General features: G+C 44.8%; 1 protein-coding gene across 1 annotated transcript in view; it reads left to right on the plus strand.

Annotated features, from left to right (window-relative positions):
* Positions 1 to 690: 690 nt before the first annotated feature.
* TPCN1 (two pore segment channel 1) overlaps positions 691 to 23,687 on the plus strand; it is a 45,376-nt gene continuing 22,379 nt past the window's right edge. Inside the window, exons 1-2 of the mRNA XM_009888604.1 lie at positions 691 to 802; positions 21,028 to 21,152. Coding sequence (XP_009886906.1) covers positions 691 to 802; positions 21,028 to 21,152 — 237 coding nt within the window. The remainder of the gene's footprint in view (positions 803 to 21,027; positions 21,153 to 23,687) is intronic.

Below are 23,687 nucleotides of genomic sequence, written 5' to 3' on the forward strand. Positions count from 1 at the left end.
CCCTCGCCACGGCCTGTAAGGAAGGAGACGGGGAGAGTAACAGCTGCGTGGTGGTACCGGTTGCGGAGCATCCCTGTAACGTTGTCCGGGGCCTGCGTGATTTTTCCTTTCCTCCACCTTCTAAAGAAATCCGTGACTTTGTGACAGTGACATCAGCCAGTAAAAAAAAGCCAACGGGAACTTCATGTGTGCAAACTGGCCTCTTTTTCCCCCTCTTTACCTTCCCCACCTGAAATCGAGGCATTTTGGCATGGCAGGGGAAAGAGCCGTGTGTGACGGTGACACTTAGCAGCATGCTGGCTCTGGATGCGTCACGCCTGCCTGCTTCTCGTCGTGCTGAGTGGTCAGGCAGGAGTTTGTCAAGAAGCACTTACTTTTGTTTCCGTGCTGTACTGTGAGCCGCGCACTGGCAGGAATAGGCAGCCCAGACCTGACTTTTTGAATTTTGCTTTTATATAAATATTGCTATTGAGTCTACTATCCTGCACTGCTTTTTGAAAGCAAATAACTAGATCCTTTTTTGAACTGTGGTCTCTAGAGATGGGTACACATACCTTTATATTCTTATGTCTAGAAGACACCTCTGATGGAAGACTTTCTGGGGAGAGTTTTTGACATAAGCGTTTTGCAATTGGAACTGAAAAAGGCATTATTTTAAGTTCTTGGAGTAGGAGCCTCTGAAGGGACAGGATGGCTGTGAGCATGGATGATGACGTTCCCCTCATCCTCACCCTGGACGACAGTGGAAGCAGCGCCTCGGCCCCTCTAGATGACCTGGATCGGGAGGAGCTGCCTAACGAAAGTAAGATTACTTTGTCATTGTTTTCTGTTGATATGGCCTTGCTTGTTTTTCTCTTTGCGGTCGCCACTCTTCCTTGCACTTGCCAGGACTTGAAACTCAGAGCTGTCATTCAGCGTCCCAGTGGCTGCCTGAGAAAATCAGATCAGGAGGTTGCTTATTGTGTTGCTTGTTTACTCACAGCACCCGTGTTACACCGAGGGGGCGGGCAACACTGGATGGACGGGTCCTACCGATGCTGTTTCTAACACACATTTTTTTGGTGGTTTCTATGTAATAACCTGTGACCTCACTGTCCTTAAGCTCAACTCTCCTCTCCTGCACATTGGCCCAAAGCGTCTCCTTTTCTTGGCACTGACCTGCCATGCTGTACCACTGGCCTGAGATGTCAGGTGCAGCAGCTGCAATTATGTCATGTACTATTTTCCTAGCACCGTAAAGCATCTGTCCTTTGCAACCGTTGTTTTGCCTATTTCTCGTTTATGTTCTGATTTTTGCAATAAGGCAAGTGATATGTGTTGATAAATCCCTTTAACATCTTTATTGTACTTTTATCAAAGAATCTGGAGTGCTTTTAGGCAATATATTCATACTCCTCTTAGCCCCAGGTATTCAGTGGGACAGAGCCAGCCTATGAGCGCTGGAAGGGGGAAAACAAAAGCCACCATCAGTTAGAAGCATTGCTTTATCCTCGGTATATCTTCATTAAAGCCATCGCCCCACACGCTAGGTGAGATGAGAACAGCAGATGTGTTTGAGCATGTTCAGTGAGTTTCTGTTTTATGTTATACCTCACTGAATGTATTCAAGCAGTTTTGTTCAACACATCCCTTTGACTTCCAGTTGACATTGCAGGTGTATGCACACATCTTGTGATCCAAGCCCTTGCTGCTACAAGCTTAACATTTATATCAAATGAACTGCTTCCTGACCTGGCATCTGTTTTTCTACATTATACTTCTATTCCATACTGCCTCTGTGATGCTGTGATTTGATTTCTCTCTTGCAATCATATGGGTTCCCTTAATTTTCTTCTTCTGTGACTTCCTGAGCCAGTAGCTAGTTTCTGACAGTCAAGATTCCTACTCCTCCCTCCTACTCCTCCTCTCTCACCCCTGCAACACACATCCCTGGCAAGATTGCCTAGTTGACTTTTTCAAAGCTCTGCTGCACTGCTTCTCCATCGCATCTGCTCTATTGCATCTATTTGTCTTTTACAGTTTAGCTATTTTTAAGTTAAATGGAAGAGAGAATGCTTCCTCTGTCCAGCAGTGTATTTATAGGCTTTCTTGTGACTAATTTTAATCACTCTTCTCTCATCTTTTTCCTCCACCCATCTCCTATCCCTTTAAAGAAGAAGCTGTGTGGCGTTTATTATTTGGTTAAAGCCAACATGATTGTGTTAAAGCACAAGCATGAGAATGAATGTATTAATAAATAAAAATATTCCACAATCTGCTTACCTTGAAATACAGGGAAATCGTTTAGGGACCAATTTTGTGCTCCTTAAAAGATCGCTGTGTGGTTTTTGAGAATTCATTTCCTGGAATTCTTCAAATGAAGCGTCTCTTGGTGTTGAAGAACCATTATTTTGCTATATGTTTTAATCACTGTTAAAGTTGAATTTGCTGGAAAAAATATAAAGCTTATTCTGTGCAAGTGATACTGAATGATACGGAGCTTTCTGAAGTCAGTGGGTACCACGAGAGTGCGATGAAAGAAGAGGAAGGCTGCCATAAACAACTTGAAAGGCACATTTATCTCTGAGAAGTGGGAAGCTTAAATTAGTGAGTGAGCAAACTAACGCCATCACTTGCAAAAGTAAGCTTGTTTAAAAACCAGAACATGTAGTCCAGTGCTCCTCTTTGCCTGTGAAGAAAATCTCCTGTGAAATGCAGAAAAGTTGTGTCTCGTGGAGACTGTGAGGAGTTCGAATGTTTCCCCTCTGCTCTGCCTCCACTTCTCTGCTGAGGACTGAAATGACATTAACAGAACTGTATAATTTCATGTTTTCATTCAGAGGCTTGTCTTTTTCAGGGAAAAAGAGTATGTGAGAAGTGCTTCAGGAGAGGGAGAGCCTGCCAGGGTGATGACGAGGGCACATGGACAGGGAAGGTCAGGAGGCTGTTTCCTTCTGGTTTTGTCTTCCTTATGCCTAAACTCTCGTAATAGAATATTCAGACAGAATTTGGAGGAATGGCTCACTCGTTACTGTGCCTGACCATCGGCTCCTAGGGGTTTGGTGGCAGCTTAAACACAAAGCTTTTGTTTAAGTGTGTCACCAGATACCAGCTGTGACTGTTTGCAGTGAAGGACCTGTCTTTCCCTCGGTGTCACCTGGGAGGAGGATGACAAAGTGGGTGTAACCGCCCTTACACTGAATCATGCGTCAGAGTTTGATCATAATTATGTTGTGCTCTAGTTCTGTGTTGCTTTGTCAATGAACCTCTCTAAATTTTAATCCATATTCCAGCCTGTCACAACCGTTTTGCTAAGGGCTGTGTATCTGTGATTTCACTTTATCAACTCTTATGTTTTTAAGGAACTTCCTGTGCTTTTTTTTTTTTAAAAAAAAAAAACAAACCCACAACAAAACCCAACAAAACCTTAATCCATGATGTAGCTTTGTTACAAGCAAGTCCTTGGATAAATGAATTTGTAGTTTTGGACTCTTGGTGTGGATTGGCTGGAAATACAGACAAGTTGCTGGGTTGAAATAAGCAGTAACGGGTTTTTCTGAACGCGAGCCTGTTGCAGATGGCGAAAAGGACTAAAGTGCATGAGTGTATTCCTTTCCGAACCTTGCAGAAGAGTCCTCTTCTGAGTAAGCGAATGCCTTGGAGTCAGAATAAAAGAAAGCTAAATGAGAAAACTGTGTGGAAAATTACATTCTTAAAGAAAATGTCCAGCTGCAAAAATTAATCTCCCTAATCATACAGCTCTTAAGCACTTAATGGGAGGAAATACTTGCATGGGGAGGAATATTAAAGCTCTGCCTTCCTTGGCTTGTGCTGGGATACACGTCTTAGAGGGAGCTCCCATTTACAGCCGCAGCGAAAGGTCAAAATGTGCAAAATTGACGGGAATTCAGACCACATCCAGAAAAATGTGGTCCCTGTGGTGCCGATGGTTTTCTGACTACAACATGAAGGACTGTGGTGCTGGGTGATTTTTCTTTCAGGCTCCAACAGCTGAAGGAGACAGAGAGAAGCTCTTCCGTCACTTGAAGCCACGCTAATTAATATGATGCTGCCCTTCCCTAGTACATGTTATCTGAGAATCTCTGAGTGCTGTACGCTCTCTAATTAAGCTTCCCAACACCTATCTGAGGTGAATGACTAATATTAACTGAATTTCTGTAGAAGGTGAACATGGGGATGCAATCCTTGCACAACCTTTCCCATAATCACGTACTGAAATTGGTGAGAAGCAGCCGGGGTTTAGTGATTTCCCATCCCTCACCCAAACTCCTGGGAAGGTTTCAAACAGGGTTCTCAAAATACCTCAAAGTGTGAGGTATGTTTTCCGTATACAAAGGCAGTGTGGATAGCCTTGAAACTCTAGGACAGTGTCTCTCCTTGAGCTGATGGGAACTATAAGCAATAAATGAGTGCACATTGATTTATCCTGTATTAGATCAGATACAAGATTCTCCTTTGCCTCCTGCATGGAAATTGCTGTAGCCTCAAGTGGAGTTTCAGTGTGTTCAGAGCAGAAAGTACAGCTCAAAGTGTTGTACAGGGAACAATATGATATTGTGTGTCTGTTTCTCCCACACAATGGATTGTGGCAAGTGGAAGAAGTCATCTTTAAACTCTGGGTTTTTACAAGAAAGCAACTGCATCTGCTATTGAGGTAAAAATGAATTACTGTGTATGTGGGGAGGTGGGGGGGGGAGCAACTGCAACAGCGAAGTGCGATGTTTTCTAGCAGGATTGTTGGAAAATGGGAAGTTATAACTTTGAATGTTGAGCTTTCAGCTGAGCCTTTGCAATCTCAGTTTCTGTTGCCTGAAAAGTAAATTGTCAGGAAAACTAGAGCCAGCCTGGCCTTTTGGGTAGAAAGAGAATTGTTGATGTGTGTCCCCCCGTGCCTGTGCACTGCTGTGAAGGAGCAGGTGGCACAAAGTGCGTAAAGAAAACGACATTTTCTTGGTGAATTTGGAAGGGCTGTCCAAGGTGTGATTGCTGAGGAATGTGACTTTGGCCAAGGAAAGCGGTGAGTGCCTCTGCGGCTGTTGGTTGTGCCTGTGAAACAGCGCGTGGTGCGTGCTGTGCTTCCTGGGGCTGCTGGACGGAGGGGACATCTCTCTGTGCCTGGTTTCTGCACGTCGGCCCCATTCCTTGATGAAATGCACGAAGAGGCTTCCAAGGAAAGCTGTTCTTTTTGTAATTGGCTGATGGAAACTCGTGGTGGTTCTGAACACCGAGTCTAATTACAGCATTAATGGATGTTGTATACAACAACCTCATATTTAAAAAAAAAAAAAATAATAATTTACTACTCCACAGGTAGACACATGTTTTCAGGGGTGGCCCAGGACTGGGGGCAGTTAATGTTGTTCTTTTGAGACATATGAGCCACCTGGATTTTGCTGTGTTCGGTAACCAATGCAACCTGAAGTGATATAATTCTCATCTGGGTTGGATGTGGTTCCAGTACATGTTTGTATCAGCAGTGAGAGAAAGTAAGTCTGTCCGCGCAGCCCACAGCTTCAGCTCCTGTGGTCAACGAGTCATTGTTCTTCAAACATCTCTGTTGCCTTCTTCATCCTGCTGCTTCCTGTAGGGCTGTCCGTGGATGAAAGAGATTTCCAGGTGTAAAACAAGTGTACGTTTTCTGATGGGCCGAGGGAGCAAATAGAGAATAAATCCCTGACCTTTGGGGAAATGCTGGAACCGCACAAACTCTTAGCTGTGCTGCTTGAGGAACCGCTTTAATTGTTGTGAAAGCATTTTGGCTTTGCTACCTTTGAAGGAAAACAGGCATTTTAAATGTCAGGCATCTAGTAGACTTATTAAATCCCTCGGGATCGGTAGGTTTTCATCCTCATGTGAAAGCAAGGATTTTGAAGATGGTTCATTTTGACTTGGGCACTAGTTATGAAATGCCGTAGCTATTTGGTGTGAAGAAATAGGGGATGAGGGAACAAGTAAAAGCTTTAGATGGACCTGGCAGATCCTGAGATCTCTGACAGCCAGGCTCTTAAGCAGCCTTTTGGATTATCTGGTGGCTTTCTTGGACATTACATGAGATATTTTCTCACGTCATGGCTCCTAGTTCTACCGATTTGCCTTTAATTAGTTCCAGTAGCAGTGCTTTCTCAGCCACGTTTCGAGGTGAAGCGTGGCCAGAGCAGAGGACTGGGATCTCATTTTTGGAAGCAATCTAGTTGTGGTGTTGAAGCCACTCCTCCTTCTACCTGGGGTAAGTCAGTTAATGTCACTGTGGTTAACACGTCTCACCTGTAAAGCGCAGATTACACCTTTTGTGGAAATGGACAGGTAGGCTTCGCTATGAAGAGATGCTGTTTTGCATTGCTGCGCATGATTTGTTTTGCTTTGTATGTACCTGCTTAAAATTCATATGAGAGGAATTTTTTCTGATGCGCAAGTAGTAGTTCAGTGCTGGATGGTTGTTTATGCCTTTGAAAGTCTCGTTTCTCCGACCTAACAGCCTTGCATTTTGCAACTTCTGCCAGTGCTTCTCTAATCCTTTCCTGGCCTACATGACTTATAATGAATGTTTTAAGCAAGCAAAGCGAAGCAAAACTGCCTCCGAGATGAGTGAGGGGTGAAAATCTTGGAAAGGGAAATGAACACCCAAAACATAAGGAGATTATTGTTTTTTCGTTCAGTGCAATTCGTTTCCCTGGGTGATGAGCTCTGTAAACTCTGAGGAAGGAGGTAAATGCAGCTTTTTAGGACATGTTGGGTATCTTTCAATATGAGGTTAGAAATAGTGGAAAATGTGTTTCTGCTCTTAAATTCCAAATGCATCATCCTCTGGAATCTCACTTATCCTGAGAATTCAGGTTTGAAGGCAGGACGGACCGCCTTGGCTGTGCTTAAATACTTGCCGTACTGAGAGGGCAGAGCTGGTACCTTTGATTCAAGAGAAACAATACTCTGTTGTCCAGAACTCACAAAAGCATTTGTATGGAGACATTCTCAACCGTGACTCTGTAAACGTGGTACCTATAGAAGAAAAACGATGAGCAGAGTAAAGTACCAGGAGGTATTGCGGGCTGCAGTTATCTTGTGTGGTTTTTTTCGAGCCTGCCTTGTTTTCTTAGCCCTGCAGGAGATCGGTTTGCACAATGCACACATTGTGTGTTTCACAGTAGGATGCTTTGTCAAACTGAATCTCTGCACTGTTGACTCTTTCACGCAGTTAAAAAAAAAAAAAAAAAAAGAAATCCTAGTGATTTCATCTTGAATGCCCCATGCTGTTCAAATCTGAGCGAGTAAAAGCATATACAAGGTAAAGAAGACTTGGGCTAGTGTTCCATTGTCCTGGAGTCAAATGGTTCTTTCTCCTTTGTCATCTGCCGGAGCGCTAGGGATGGATATCATCTTCCGTGCATGCTCAGAGTGGAGCAAGGAGTCTGGAAGCTTCTCACTCCTTTCCTGAAGATGGGAGTAATGACCTTGATGCTTTGAGGGAAGGAGCCCGTTCCCTCCATGTGTCTCTTCTCTAGTACACAACTCACATCTTTTTGGTGTGAGCACAGAAGAACGGGCTTGGCTAAGTGTCTTCTCCCCAAGCTGATTGCTTTAGTTGGAAGATGCGGGGGTAAGGGCATGTGCCATGGCATCGGAGGGCTCCACTTTTTGAACAGGTGGTCCTGGAACTATAAAAGATGTTAAGGAGTTTGAAAGTGTTCAAGCTGCAATTTTAAATCGACAACTTTCCAGCTCTAACCGGTCACTCCTCAGCCACCGCAGCTGACTTGGGAACATTTGGCTCAGGAAGCGGAACAACAGTTGGAAACAAATAGTGATTAGTTTTTTCATGGCTTCCCAGGGAACGCATCAGTTTGTTCGTTTTTCCCCTCATTTTTGTGATTCCTGTGGATTTTTAAGGCACTGTAGATGCAGGATGTTCAGTTTAGCCAAGCTTGCTTACTGGCAGATTAAAATGAGCAAAGGCTGAGCACGCTGAGTTCACTCATCATAACCAATATGATGCTTCTCAGAACTTCCTTTGCCCTTGGTATCTTCACCGAGGAATCCTGCCTGCTGCCGTCAGCCCCCCTGCGTTGAAATCCCATTTTACCCATTTGAATGCTGTAAGAAGTGCTGTATAAACTAAACAGGAGCATCTGTGAAGTGGTTAGAGTTGTTGTTGATTGCCTTTTCCTTATTGCCTTCAGGGGACTTAAGCTTGAATTTGCTGGAAGTAGAATTTATGAGCCAGAACGCTCCATTTCTGATCCTTAAGCTGGGAAAAGTGTGGTGAATTTGAGAGGTCTTTCTCTTGCCTCCAATGTCTCTGGCTTCTGATCTGGACCTTAAAGGGCTCTCCCCGTGTCTTTAGCATAATTGCTCTTTGCGTGTTGAGAAGATGCCCGATTTTTACATGGCTGCTTTCTTTATGGAGAGCCGTAGGAGCAGCTTTAGGATTTCATCCATCTGCTTTGCGTGAGCAGTTCAGCTGGAGACTCGTGCACCTGCACGGCTGGTCTCTTCATCTGGGGGAGAGGGGGGCAGAAAAGGTGTGTTTGTGTTGATCCAGCAGCGCTGTGCGGTTGATGAAAGATCCTGAGGATGACGAGAGGAGACTGCTGTGGTTTGACTCATAGTGTGGGGGTTTGAAGCTTGTATCCAGCGCTGGGTTTATAATCACGATCTGGTGGTGTCTGTTTGGAACAAAAGGCTTTTCTTTTCCTGCTTATGAGGGGGAATAAAATTTAGGATGTAGCTCTCTGCACAGCCGTGTTAAACCCTCTGATTATATGGGGCTGGACACCTTAGCTGCTCTCCTGTTTCCTACATGAAAGCCTAGCACATGTCTGTGTGGATATATTGTCATCTGGGAATGTCTGATCATCTGTATTTTATTCCAACTATAACTGTTTTTCTGAGAACACTTTCACTATCCTCAACGGATTTGGGAAGGTTTATTGTGCAAAAGCAATGTGGCCTGGTAAAGGATTTCACTGGAATGCACAAATATGTTCCTGCTCTTCGTTAACTAAATGAAGAAATGCCTGTAGAATTAAGACTAAGCGATCAATCCTGCAAGTGGGAGCACTAAAAACTCCCCAGGGTCAAATTGTACTGGTGAGTTGGCTATGTCATTTACAATCAGACGTGGGAGGGGGATAGAAGGGATGCCATCCTCTACAGCTTGGGCTCTTCCAGCTGCTGGCTGGAGGCGTGGGGTTCCAAAAGAAGAGTGTAAGGGCAGAAGTTTTGACTAGTACAATATTTCCATGGTCTGTCCCCCTTCTCCTTGGCACTGTCACCCTGGCTGGAGGGGATCTGCGCCTGGTGAGAGGCACAAGAGCTGTGGTGTAATCCATATTGCAAATGCAGCATTCCTACAACACAAACCAGCGATGTCCAGCTGGTTATTTAGTTAGCTTGGTAGTGGGGAGTCACTGCAGAAATAGGAAAATGCTGCTGGTTTTTGCCCAGTTGCTTATTTTTCACGGTGCAGAGGGGAACGTTGTTTCTCCAGGATGCTGAGCAGACCAGAAGTACTGGAAATGTGATTGAAGAGAGGAGCGCTTGCTGAGACTGGTTTGCTCTGTGACTCTGCCTTGCTACCTGCAAGTAGTATTAAATGTTCTGCTTTTTCTGAACTGCTGGCAGGTGCAAATAAGTGACCGCTTTGGTCCTACTAAAGGTCTCTTTACTAAAGAGAATTTTGGCATCGGGGTCAGGGGGGAAGTGACTAAGGCAAAGCCTCTTCCTTTCAAATAGAAGGCTGGTGGCAGGACCTCGTCTCTAGTGGTTGCAAAGGAGAAAACTCCAAAACGTTGGAAATTATTCATATACTTTGAGAGAGCACAAATGCATACAAAACAAAAATGCTACTGGAAGCTTTAAAGCAAAAAGTCACAGTACAGACATGCCTGTGCTGGCTAACATGAAAGCAGCTGCACTGCCATATAGCAAATGAAGACATAGAAACTGGGAGTGGAGGAAAAGCATGAAGAGAAATGTGGTCAGCAGAGTTAAAGGTGCTCTAAAGAACCTGAGAAATAAAAAGACACGTTAAGTGATACCAGCCTGTTAGGAATTCAAGGTCGAACGCTGGTCAATCACACTATGGGGAAGCTCAAGAAATACTGTATGTATTCTATATCTGTTGAAAAGCCAGATGACCTGGTCATCGTATGATCTAGTCTTTCATTCCTGCAGTAAATAAAGTCGAGATTAAACAGCTGATTCTAAAGCTAGGCGTTTAAAAATCAGCAGAGGACTTTTTATTTTTCCTTAAGGCTACAGCTGTAGCAGTCTGAATATTGCTGTGATAGTGATGTTCTTCCAGCCCCGAAAGATATTTTGCACCAGGCAGGAGATTGCAGGCCAGCCAGCCAAACAAGGTTTGCAGGCAAAATAATGGGAAACCAGCAGTAGCTCTTCTAAAATCTGGATTCAAAGGACAGTTTTTCTTGTCAATCAGTGTGGATTTATGAAAAAGTGAGTGTCATATGAACCTGAAGCCGTGCATTGACTTACTTTGTGAGGTTACAAGATAGACTGAGAGTGTTTGGAGAAGCTATTTGTTTTGGCACCCTCGCAGCATTTTGATTGAGGAAATGAACAATACAAATCAACACTGTGTAGCTAATGGCTCTGTGAACTGGCTGACAGACGGGTCTCAAAATCCAACTGGTTATTGGGACTGGTTAGTGAATAGGTATGTTATTAGCAGAGATTGTCAGGGGGGTTAGCTTTTGTCCCTGTGCCAATTGCGACATTTCTCTCTGATCTGGAAGGGAGAAAAAAAAAAAAAAAAAAGGGCAATTTCTGATCAAGTTCGGAGGTGCCATAGGTTGAGGGCATAGTAAGAGTGAGGAGGGGACCTTAGTGATTAGAACCACTTAGTAAGGTGGATGCAGGGAAGCTGGGTGCGCATTGCTATGGCCAACCGTAGGGTCATGCGTCTGCAAGAGCAGGGAGGGCTGCATGCTCGACGTGTTCCCAGTGCTCGACGTGTTCCCAGTGCTCGACGTGTTCCCAGTGCCCTTGCTCCAGCTCATCCGAGATCCAAGAGGCTTGAAGGTAGCTTCAGTGCCCCTGGGAGGGGGCTACAGTAGCTGAGGAATGGTGAAATTGTGGCTATTGGTTGAAGCTGGGGAAATTTAGGCAAGGAATAAGAGACATGTTTGCAGTGTGGTTCATGTTTGGAATCGCTTTGTAAGAGCTGGAAAGGATTCGGCAGTGCTGGAAGACTTTTGAAGACAAAATCATTGTCTTCAAAAGTCATTTTCTGAAGATGTGGTTCTGCATGAGGACTATAGGACTTGAAGTAAGGCCCAGTTGAGGGAAAGCCTTCTGGCAGCTGGTCTGCAAATGTCAAACTAATGGTTTAACTCCTTCCTTCCTCTCCAGCCGTTATGTGTAACCTCTTCAGTTCCTGCCATCAGTGGTTTTCATCAAATATGCAGAAGTCTTTGTCTTTTTCTTTTCTTTTTTTTTTTTTTTTTTCCTTAATGGAGAGCAGTTACGCAGCACTAGAGGCTGAGGTTTTCCTCGTTCCTTTAGCTGCATCTTCCTCTGAAGTTGGCAGCTTCTCTTTCCTGGCTGAGACACAACGATGAGGCAGAGGAGAAGTGGCAGTGTTGTATTTCAAAAGAACCGGTGCGGCGGAGTCTTGTTCTAACACCACAAAACACAATTACGTACCTCTCACTACTGTGCTTTAAATAAATAACTTCCCTTGGACTCCGCCTGTCCTGGTAAGACATTAGTTTTGCCATGCTACTGTTATTTAACTTAATTTATCCAATTTTCTTGCTATCCCTCTCTCTTTATGGCAAAAAAGGTCAGTATGGCATACACCTTATTACTGCCCACTCTGCTCTAGTCCCGCTGCAGCGCTGGGCGGCCATGCAGGAGGTTTTGTTGCCCAAACTGGTTTCTCACGTACGGGAAGTGCTTCCTCTCTGTTTCCTACCGCAAACTTTGCAGCTTCCCCAGAGAGCTGCTGGCGGCTGGAACTGGCAGTCGGACCTGGCAGCACACTGCATTCGTTAAAAAGGCCAGATTGCAGCTTAATCAAACATCTTTCCAAACTGCAGTAGGAAAATCCAAAGGCTCTGCTTTGGAGAATTGAAATGAGGAACGTGCTCTTAAAATGCTGACATTGTGTTGTCACTGGCGCTAAAGGAGATCTTTAACATGTTGGAAACCAATGCCTCGCGGTTTTCTTTTTGGAACAAAAAGAGGAAATTCCCTCATGTAACAGGATGTGTTAAAGAAATGCTCTATCTGAGGGATTCTGGTATTTTCTCTTTCCCTTTTTGTTACTTCCTCAAAATTTATGAATTATAACTGTGTGTGTATATTTCATGTCTGCCTTCTCTCATGAGCCATAGCCTTAGGCAGGGCTTGGCTTTTCTTTTCTTTTTTTTTTTTGGTTGGGTTCAGCAAAAACTTTATTTCCAATTGTTTTTTTCCGTTCAAAATTAGTCATTTCGTAGAGCTCCTCAATGGCTCAGATATTTAATTCCAGTTACAGAGTAATTTTATCTCTGCATCTCCAAAGCCTTTGTTGCTGGGATGTGATCAGACTGACAAGGTTATAGCGTATATTAGTTGCTAAAAGGATGGGTAATGTAAGGTTGTAGATGATCCTTCTGTTGTGGCTTTGACTTCTGCTTTTTGTGGTATGGAGGTTCATTTGTTAAGATCAGAAATAAAGGATATGAAACCAGCGGCAATTTGGCTTAACACATAAGTGAGATTCTTAATTATATTTTCCTAGCACAACCTTTCCTTTTATGTGAGTGTTTATGCTTTGGTTTTGACTTTGCAGCTATGTTAAGAAGCAGGTACTCCTGTGTTATGCGGTCTCGGATTGGAGGAGTGCCTGGTTCTGGCTCTCTTTATGCCATTTCATGGACTTTCTCATGCAGGAGGATTTAGTGACACGTCTGTCAGAAAGCAGCTTTGTGGAAGAGGGCTTTGGCACGTGGCGTTTGCATGAGCTGCTGGAAGGTGATGCAGCTGAGGGGCAAGAGCTAGTGGGGTCAGTAACGTTATTCTTAAAGGATGTAGCTCTGAATTGAGGGGTGATCCTCCTCCGTTTCACCACCGACCGCTGCAGCAGCTTTTGAGCTGTGTGGTCCGGTGTACTGGTGAGCCATGGGAGGCTCACAGTGGCCAGGACAAAGTGGCCTCTCTGAGGGCGACAAAGCATCCATCAGTTCATCTTCAGCCGCTGAAGCCTCTCACTAACCTAATTGTGGATCCCAATATCCTGAATGGGAGGGATCTGTCCCTCTGCCTCTTGCTGCTACATACCCAGGAGTGAAAACTATCTAGCAATCAAACATTTTCTGGTCAAAACTTCCCACGTAACATTGCAAAACAAAAAAAAAATCAAGTCACAGAGTGACTCAGGGTTGAGATCAAAGGACAGCAGGTGCCCTGAAGACACGAGGCAGTAAACTGCACAGATGATGATCTCCAACCAGTCAATCTTGGCGGGTATAGATAGGTAAAATTATTCTCATTCTTATTTTCTTAGAAGCCTTTTACTTTTTTTTTTTTTTTTTCCTCTTCTTCCTTACAAATGTCTCTCTTTGTCCCCAGCAGGGTGGTGCAGGAAGTAAATATCCGAGTGAATCGTCATAGCTCATCCCCTATTTTGAACGGTTAGCGAACCGCGGAGCAAATGGTTAACTAAATACTGGCTCTGACCCACTCAGAGTAAGAGCTAGCTGGAGGCACGGCTTCTGCTGAGACAAACCAATTTCCTGCCATGCTTTAGCTCTCCTGTCATTGTGTTTAGCTTGTGCATCAGGGTTTTTACATGTGTGCAGTGCAGATGTTAGCAAGGATACAGTGGTCCTCTAATTAAACAATGCAGGGCTTAAGTTGTCTTCAATGTAAGAAAGTAGGCAGCACCATTGATAAGAGGCACTAATATATAAAAAGTGGCTTACCATGCTGAGGGACATCTGCTCATCCTTCATGTGGATTCAGCTCCCTGTAGTGTGGTGGATGATGGCATGAAGAGAGCTCGTGTTGATGCCATAGGAACTCACCGGATTCTCCAATAAAGGCGAGGACGGTAGACTTCAGTCGCTTTGTACCGCTAACAGGAAGTGGCAACATCCATATTTTTAAAAAAACTTTTCTGTGTTAAATAGGAAGTTGAAGTGACTTTTATTTGTTGAGCTTCACAGCAAGCGAGTGCTGTGAGAATATAGTAAGACAAAGAGCCCCGAGGCCTTTGCATATGTTTCTGCTGTGCCGTCGTCTCCAAGGAAGAGCATGACTCAGTTACGCTGACTCGAAATATTCAGAAGTATATTATTTCTCTTGCAACAGAAGGGCTTGGCACTGCACTCTGTTGGAGATGCCCTGTTTTTCTTAGGCAACAAACGGATAGTAAATTGTTTAGACTTCCTCGTGGCTGTTAAATTCTTTCCCATAACATCCCCTGAAAACAGGACGGGTGGTAGGATATTTTGGGCTGCAAAGATCAGTCCTGCGATGCTCCCGTTGGCACGGCACTGAACTGGCAGTCAGGCACTAAAGGCAGTGATTTCGCTCGCTCGCTCTCTCTCTCTCTCTCACCTCTGAGATGTGTGGCCAAGTGCCAAACCAGCTGTGCTTTCCAGGCGGCTTCCAGCTTTTTGTCTCCCGGGTAGGTGAGTCTGGCCTTGAAGAGACAAATGCACGCATGTTCATGCCTCGGCGCTTGAAAAGAAAAAGAGCAGTTTCTTATCAACCGCATTGGAGTGGGGAGAGAAGATAAATCCTCTGGAGGTGAAGCTACATGGTGTACAAGCACTTGGAAGAGAAAATGCCATCGTTGGTGCTGGTACAACTTCAACATACTTGACTAAAATCTTGGCTTTGGGACTGAAGGTGCCTGTACAGCTTGTGTTGGGGAAGGGTAGGCATCTAGTTGTTTCCATGTCTTTTCATGGATTTGCATCTTCTGTAGTGGGAGCTCCACACGGTTCAGCTGATAAGGGCTTTCCAGGAGACAGGAGTGCTTCTGGTTGTCTTTGACAGATAAATGCTGTCCTCCTCCTGCAGCCTCGTTCATCTTCACCGCGGCCTCAGGGAGCGGAGTCGCCGAGGGAGTCGGCAGCTTTAGCCAGCACGGGGATCCTGCACTGGGACAGGTCTTGTACAGGAGGTCAGGAGGTCCAGGAACCCCAAGAGCATCTTTGATCTTGCTGCGATCCGCGTTCTTCCATGGGCTCATGTTCAGAGTTGCTGGGTGCCTGGTTATATTTCTTTTAAACCGAAAGCTTGAGCTCTGTGACTAGCTGAGTTTGGGTAATTAGACACAAATTCGGTCAAGATGGATGGTATGAGAAACGGGGGTGGTATGACAGTGAAGAATGCAAAGCCTGAAAAGAAATAGCTGTAGTTAAATGGTGCAGCAGTCATTGTGATGAGGGACTGCATCCGAGAGAATCACAGGCTGCTTTGGGCCCTTTTCCCTGCTGGCACAGGGCTTGGAGCCTGCCATCCAGACCCTCGGGCTGGTACCGTCCCAGCGCACGTCTGCGTGGACTCCGGCAGCAAACTTGTAAAGCGTTTTCTCGCCTCTAGGAAATCGCATTTGCCTTGGACAACCTGCACTCCTGGAAGCGTGTCCAGCTCCAATAGAAAAAGGCGCTGCTCCTGGAAAAAAACATAGCTGGCAAGTGTCTTCCCTGACAGGGTTCATGCCTCTTTCCGAAGAAGAAATAATGCCTGTAAGGGTAGGGCTAGACACAATACAGCAGTTCTTACAAATGAGGTCGCAAGAAGGAAAGGACGGACAAAGTTGGTACCAGATTAAATTTAATTAAGAAGGAATCTGATGGTTAACTGACAATTTGGCCTTTTCTTTCCCTGTCCTCCTCTGCGCCTAGTTGCTGGCGCACTGCGGAGTGTTTTATCAGCTGGCATGTCTCCGGTTGTCCGAGATGGGTCCTGGAGCTGCCAGGAGCGTGTGCCCTGTGCAGCTTGACCTTCCTGACTGCCGGAGGTAATGCCTTGCTTACTTTTCTCTCTTGCTGCCCTGTTTGGTGCGTCCACTTGCAGGAACCTTGTAAGGCAATGTGAGTGAAGACGTGTCCTGTCTCCGAAGTCATGTGTCCTTGGCATTCCTTTTTTCATCTATCAAGAGAAATATTACGTGCACATGCGACTCATTAGACGAGTAACTGACATAGCGCTGCCTTATTATTGACTACACATGTGATAGGTAAACAGTATGAATGACCGATTTACCTATAAGAATATTTTTGCTGAATTATGTCCCTTGCCCTGCCTTCCACGCAGTTTGCGGACTTCTGTTATCGCAGGGATACTTGCTGAAATAGCAGCGTCTGGATAGGATGGCAACTAGCAGCTCCACCAAGACCTTCCTCAACCTTTTAGGAGAAAGCCCTGCTTTCTTTAGGAGAAAGTCCTGCCTAAGTCCGGTAAAGGTACATGGCTTTGGAGTCAGTCGAGGAGCTAGTTAGAGGCGTCTCAGTCTGTCTCGGTGTAACGCCATAAAAAGTATGTGCTATCTAGAAAGCAGAACATCTGGCAAACAGGCTAATGAGAGCCAGACTGGGGGAGCTCTGAGGCAAATTTAAGAGCTATCCTGTAGAGTTTGTTTATCACTCTCTGAATTTGTAGGAGGTTACTAGTTTGTTGGATTTTTTAAAAATTATTATTATTTATTAAAACAAATGCAGACACCAAAGATCAAACAATGAGAGTCTGAATTGGCTTCAGTTTGACATAAAATAGCCTGGCTGTGAAGGGTGATGTATCCTGTGAATGTTTTCTGTCCCTTATTCCCCTCTCAGCTCTGCCCTCGAGATCCCTCGTGGCCGCCTGAGCTCCTCCGAATGAGAGGAGTTTGTTTGCTCTCTCAGCCAGTGCAGAGTTTTTCCTTCCCCTAAGCAGGGAATTTGTTTTGCAAAGGGAGAGGTTTGGGCTCTGGAAAGTTTATGCTCCTTCTCTTTCTCTCTTTTTTGTTTTTTTGTTTTTTATTGTAATGATGACATATGGAAACTATTTACACAGGAGCATGCTCTGCTGCACTGAATGGAAATGTTGGAGTCCCGGCAGTATCGTTCCGGATGCCTTGTGTAAGCAGCCAGCTGGTTTTGCTTTCTCTTTTTTTTTTTCCTCTTTTCTTTTTTTCCCCCCCTCCCTCGTCTCCCTTTCCAGGGAACGTCTGGGATAAGTTACACAAGTGTGGAAGGAAGCTTTGCCATCTGTGAACAGCTCAGTTCGTTTACTTTGTCATGCCCCTTGTACTGTGAACTTCACAAATATCTGTTTTCCCATTTTTGCTGGGGGGGGAGGAGGAAGACTCCCTGCTGCGACTAGTCGGCACTTTGACTCCTTTCCCATTAGTTGTTCACATTCGCTGGTGAGCAAATTCTGCTATATGCCAAAATAAGAGAGCGTGGCACATGAAGCCGCGCTTTACCGCCGCGCTCGTGCTTAAAAGCTCTTTGTCCCGCAGCTAAGCCTTCCAACAACTTGCACTTAGAAACATCCTGCCGTTAAGACAGCGATAGGGAAACGATTTAACTGAAGTCTGAGCCACCTTCCTCAGAGGGGAGGGGAGAAAACACTTATTTTCCTCTGCTCTCTGCAGAACTCTTTTGTGCGTAGCTATCCCTTGAGGAAGCTGCAAAATTGAGGATCAGCTTTCGGAGGGGAGGGAGGGAGGGAGGAACTTCAGAGCTGATTTGTCTCCCTCTCCCCAACTCCAAACACGAGCGCGGCCGTTTCCCGACGCGGCGGCTGCCATGCGGTGGAGAGAGCCGCCTGCCATCTACTTCGAGGATTACGGGAGTCCTGCGGAGAGATCCTCCTATCTCATTGAGCTCCATACTAATGGTAAATGCCGTCGGGGATGTTGTGCAGCACGAGCGGAGCGGAGGTTGCATTAGTCTGTGTCATTGTTATCATGGGAGCAGCTGAGGAAATTAGCTAGCTGGAGGGCTGCCAAACAAGCAGGCAGAGGGTTGCTTTTCAAATTTATTATTATTTTTATTATTATTTATTACCCAGATGATGCTGTTGCCTCAGGGATGCTAGATCAACCTTCTGGTACCTGATGGGGAAGGAGCTGATCCACAAAATGCAGCTCTGCACCGGAACACTTCACCAGTACATTTTCTGTTGTCTGTGCCTAGCAAGATGATGTCTGGTTTAGACGGGAGGAAAACATCGCGGTTGCTAGAGTTATTTTTTGTTTCTGATTTGCATCTTTGAGTGTTGTTTTGTAATTGCAACCCTGATCTCGCTGGGACTTCTCTTCTGTTTTGGCTGTGAGTCCTCTGTGTGAAATCATAGAATAGTTTGGCTTGGAAGGGACCTTTAAAGGTCATCTAGCCTGACCTCCCCTGCAATGAGTGGGGACATCTTCGACTTGATCAGGTTGCTCAGAGCAACCTGAAATGCAGAGAAGGGGTCCTGGGTTTTTACCGTGGTGTATCTTTTCCTAGTGTTGATACTTTTCAAAGAGAGGTTGGTCTTTGCAAAAGAACTGCTTCAGGGTTAAAGGTAGTTTTGGCACCTTTTGGTAGGGTACAGTGCTTTGGTGTTTTGTTTAATGCTACACACCTTCGCCGATTTGACCACAGTATGCTTTGATGTTCTTAAATTTTGTATATATTGTAATGCTCCAATAACATGGTGGTATTGTAAGCAACCTGCTTAATATGTCCCTTTTCCCCAAAAGAGCTAGTGCAGCCAAGGTGTTGATTCTGCATACTTTTTCCAAATCCCCTGAACTGTGTGAGATGAATCACGCTCGGATTTTCTCTAAATGTTTGCTGTGTTTTGAAGGTGAGTTCTGGGAAGGCCTGAAACTCCGGCTCCTGTTAGCGCCTTCACAGTCCCTGCTGGTTTGAGCAAGGCGTCCCGCAGCCTCCCCCCGGCCACCAGATAACGAAGGAGCTGCGTGGGGGTGTGTTTCGTCTGTTAGGACGGGAACGAGGATTGGAAAATACTTGTCTTCTGGGCAGTAAAGATCTTCAGCAGTGAGTCCAGGTTCTGATGAAGATGTTCTCCTTCTGCAACTCTGTTAAGCGTTAAATGCAAAAAAGGTTTTTGCTGTCAGGCCGCCGTTTTAGAGAATCTGTCTCTCATATACACTAAAAGCTTTGTAAATAGTAATATTCAAGAACTTTTTGGAGCTTACAATGTAAAGCTTCTGATTTTTTGTATAGTGGTGTCATCTTTTAGTTAAAAGGCAAACTAATCCAGAAGACTGCCATTCCAGTTCTGTGGATAAATAAAATCTGTCATTCATTTTTTTTCAAGAACTGTACTCCTTCAAGGTGTAAAAGGGGTGTGGGGCAGGAGTCGTCCTCATTTGAAACATTTGTCCAGATTTTGAGTGGTATTTTAAGGGTATGGGGGAGGCAAGAAAGAGAAATAGGCTTAAATGCTGCAGGATTCTCGGCCATCTGAGTATGCAATCTGGAAAGTCTTCATAAGTCCCAGATAAATGTTATCTTAAATTGACTTGAGGGTGGACAAGGTGGCTGTGGCTCTGCACTGGTGAAGGGCTTTCTGCCCCTGTCAGGAGCACACAGTGCCGGTTCTCTCGATGGATGGAGTTTTTGGCATGGACTCTCTCCCCACTCCTGAGGGTGTTCTAGAAAGATTGGGTCAGTACTTCAATGAAGATTATTTTGCCATAGCAAAGAGATGCAGCAAATCTTCAGCATGTGCTGTCATGAGAGAGGAAAAGAACCTCATCATAATTTTTTCCCCACTCTCAGATAACTTCTCGTAAGACAGAGAGAACAAACCACCTCATCAGAGCTGCTGTGCTCAAAAAAAAGGGGGGAAATCAGCACTTTTGCACTGGCAGGATCAATTTTATGTGTACCCTTTTGGGGAACATGAGGCACTGGAGGAGGGAAGTCTCTACTGAGAGCAAGAACAACCATGTGGTTTGGGTAATGACTGAAACTCTGGAAAATGGGGCGTGTGGACAGCTCCAGCACAGGTTTCACGCACGGCCCGAAGCAGGTCTCGCTTCTGTGGGGTCTCTGCTCAGTGTTCTTTGTCAAAGGTGCGAAATAAAAATCCCAGTCCCGGAAGAAGAAACCAAGTGACATTCCCTTTTTGAACAATAACGGTCTTCATGCATGTTTTTCATGTGTCTTACTAGCACTGAGGCTGTCGAATGCAAAAAATGGCAAGTATACTGGAGTTTATATACGTGCCCCGCGTAGCTCTCCCACGGGAAGGGAACTGTATGTGTAGCTATGCTTGGGAGTCGCTTTTTGCATTAAAATTGTATTTTTTTAATGACATTTTTAGTTTTGAAATTTGGTGCAAATGTTCACTGCTTTATAGTGCTTGACTGATGAGAAAGTCACTCTTAGAAGTTTCAAAATCAATCCATGGGCTATGAACAGAAACTGAATCTTGCTGGTTTTTGTAAGAGGAGCATTGGTACTTACCTTCACTAAAAAGCGTGTTGCAAAGATTTATCATTTAATGACTCGGTAGAGCTCTGAAAAATGAGCCTTTCTACTAAAAATACTGTACTGCTACTATTAGTATACTACACAGCTTCTGTACTCTGACTGCTTTCCCTTGCCTGTGACAGTCCTGTACTCCATCCTTCCGTGGTCTCTCCTACCGTTAAATGTAAGAAGGCAGTGTTCCTTTAGCAAGCTTACTTTTATTTTGTGTATTGGACATCCTTGGAGACTTCTAGCTGTTAGCTGCCTGTTCATAGTTTATGACTGCTGATAGTACGCTACGAACATGACAGCACAGATCTGCTGAGCCAGGAGACCCGCTTATTGTGTTAAATAGGATGCTGTCTCTTTTGATGATCTTCTGGGAGCATTCCCGTGTTGAAGTGCTGAGTTTGAGTGTGCCTCTTAAAAGCTCCTACGTGGGAAGAGTCAGTTTGTGTACAAGCTGCCAGTTTCCTGGGTACTCTGCCACCTCTTGATGCTTGTCTCTGGTCCCAGTGCCTGGCTTGTTTGCATGCCTCCTGATCAATCTCAGCTCGCTTAATTGTAAATCAATTTTTCTCTTATTGTACTGATGCAGATGGAGGTAGCTATGACGTTATTAATGATGCATCCAGCCCTGCTGCGGGGGACTGCTGTGCGCAGCAAAGCTCTGCCCGACACAACTGGGAAATGAACTACCAAGAGGCGGCGATCTACCTCCAGGTGAGCCCTGCTGTTTGCCGTGTTGTGTGAAAAACGGACTTCTGAAACAATGGTAGTTCTTGATTATAAGAAATGAAAAGCTTCGGTTTTGAGGTTAAAAAACGGTGCTTTGCAAAGGAATCCGCTCAAAGAGTGGGGAGATGCTGGAAGAACCTTTGAATGTGCTCTGGCAAGTCATTTGGGAGTGACTGAACGAGCTACCCATCCTCTCCCATCTCTCCCAGTGCCAAAGACTGCAGTAGAAGGATTCAGCACGTGTTCAGTTCAGCCCTCTTGCCATGGAGATTTCTGTAACTTGTCATAGATCATCATTTTATGTCTTCAGCTGCTCCGGGGTGAATGGTCAGTGCTACCGTGGAGACACTGTGTGTTCTGGAACTGAAGGTCCTAATCCTGCCTTGGCCACAGATTTGGTGGGTGCCCCTGGGATGCTCGTTAAGCATCAGTCAAGCCCTGCAGGTCATGTAAGACGCAAGAGCGGGTAGAGGTCTTGATTTCTACAGGAAGAAAGCATGCTGAGATTAGGATCAGCCCAGGAGTAAAATTTATCCTATTTAAAAATAAAAAGCAACAAACAAACCCCACCCATGCTCCAGTTACAGAAAACACCATGGTTAAATCAACAAAGTTATAGTATTTTTAAGATCGCTGTACAGTCTGGTGTGATGAATTTGCCACCAAAACTGAGCTTCTCCTAGAGCTGGCCAGTCTGAAATTGTTGCTAGTTCCCTTAACTGTCCATTCTTCCTCCTTCTCTTTGTTCCCTTTCAAAGGCTCTGCGTTGCAATTTGCAGTGCTTTGGACCCAGTTAGGTTTTTTTTGCTTAAACCACCGCAAGGTGATTGAAACCGTTTGTTCCTCCCTGCTGCTACATCACAGGACTGAGAGCGTTTTGAAAAAGGGGTAGGCTTGGACCTTGGTAATATTTCAGCTTCGTGGTATGCTAGAGCAGCACCGACAATATAACGGTAGCCCCGGCTCCTCCCGGGCTTCTGTTTAAACTCATGATTATTGGAGATGCTCTGCAAAGGGTCATTGAGTTGCTGCAGTGCCTGATGGTAATGTACGCAGCAGGTTTGGCCCTTCAGATGCAGATTATTCTTGCTGCTGCCTTGACCAATGGTCGTGATGACAATGTCCTTGAAATGAAGTAGACATAACTTAAAGAGCACGCAGATTGTTTATTTGAACGAGTAGCTGCAGGCAAGAGCGTCTTATCTGAATAAGAGGACTTTGCTGTCCAGCAACGTTTTGAATTGCTTGGCTACCAAGAGGCAGAATTTAGACTGTTTTTCATTCTGCAAGTGTGTTTTGTCAGGCGTGAATAAGAATGCCCTGCTGATCTAAGCTGGCGCTCTCTTTGAGGGGGGGAGGCTGCGTTTTATGGAGCTTGCTGCTGGGTTTTGTCTTCTTCGCAATCTGGCTCACTGACCCGGCAGTGTGTGTTTGTTCTTAAAGAGAACGTGAGTTTGCCTGTGAGATGAGTAAATCATAAACATTTGAAACCCTCTTCTGAATTAGTCTCGAGGATGCTTCACTTCTTAAAGGAGATCCTGTTTCCTGACTCTGTTATGCATTTGCAGTCACAGTTATTCTACTTTGATAGTAATAGCTTACTGGCCTTACAATAACTGCTTACCTGGAAAGATGCTAATTTAAAAAACCCACAACCTCTTGTGTATCTGAGTGTCCCAGCTGGGGAAAAATAATCTTTCCTGACAGTTTCCAAGAGGCAGCAAGTTTCCTGTGAGTGACAAAGGCTCCCTTGCTTAAACCATTGACTCGGGAAGTAGAAGAAGCTGTTGGGTGGTTCCGCATGAAAAACCTCTAAATTCTCCCCAAACTAAGTTTTGTCCTAGAGGTAAAAATAGTAATGATGTAACTGTTTAAAAATCAGTTGTAGGCAAACTGTTAAGATGGAGTATCTGACCTTTTAATGTTAATTAAGCTTTCTAGTTAAGAGGGAATGACAAATCAGCATAGAGACTTGTTAATTTTTCACGGAGTCTGTCTTCTCACCTTCCTGAAGCAGAAAACACTGCGTGTGCTCCAGTGTTTCCTCCCAGACATTTTGTGAGGCCAAGATAAGGAGCAACTGTCAACCAGGTGCCCTGGAGCTTATCTGTGTGGTTTTGTGTTCTGTCCTGGAGAAGTTTAATCAAATAAGTCTGTAAACATGTGGAAGTGGTTGCAAGTAAATGAAGTGCTGTGTTTACGTTGGGATGTTGGCTGAAGTTTCTTTGCCTACCTTTATAAAGTCTTTCAGCACTCTTCCTCATTTTGAAAAGGCTCAAGGGTTTCTGAAGCAGGAGTTTGTGGGTATTAATGAGTTTCATTACTTAAATATGCTTATGAACAGAAGGGGATGTCCCATGTGTGTAGAGTTCATTCCTCAATAAACAAACTAATGTCAGGCTGTAAAGTGGGGATAGTCTGTCGGGAATTGTATCTAATCCTTATAAAGTCTGCGTTCTTCTTGTGGAAAGCTCTGTTACAGTACCGAGAGTCACTAATACTCTTCTCTTCTTTATTCCT

This window comes from Charadrius vociferus, unplaced genomic scaffold, assembly GCF_000708025.1.
Source record: "Charadrius vociferus isolate BGI_N301 unplaced genomic scaffold, ASM70802v2 scaffold917, whole genome shotgun sequence".
In the NCBI taxonomy this organism is placed as follows: Eukaryota; Metazoa; Chordata; class Aves; order Charadriiformes; family Charadriidae; genus Charadrius; species Charadrius vociferus.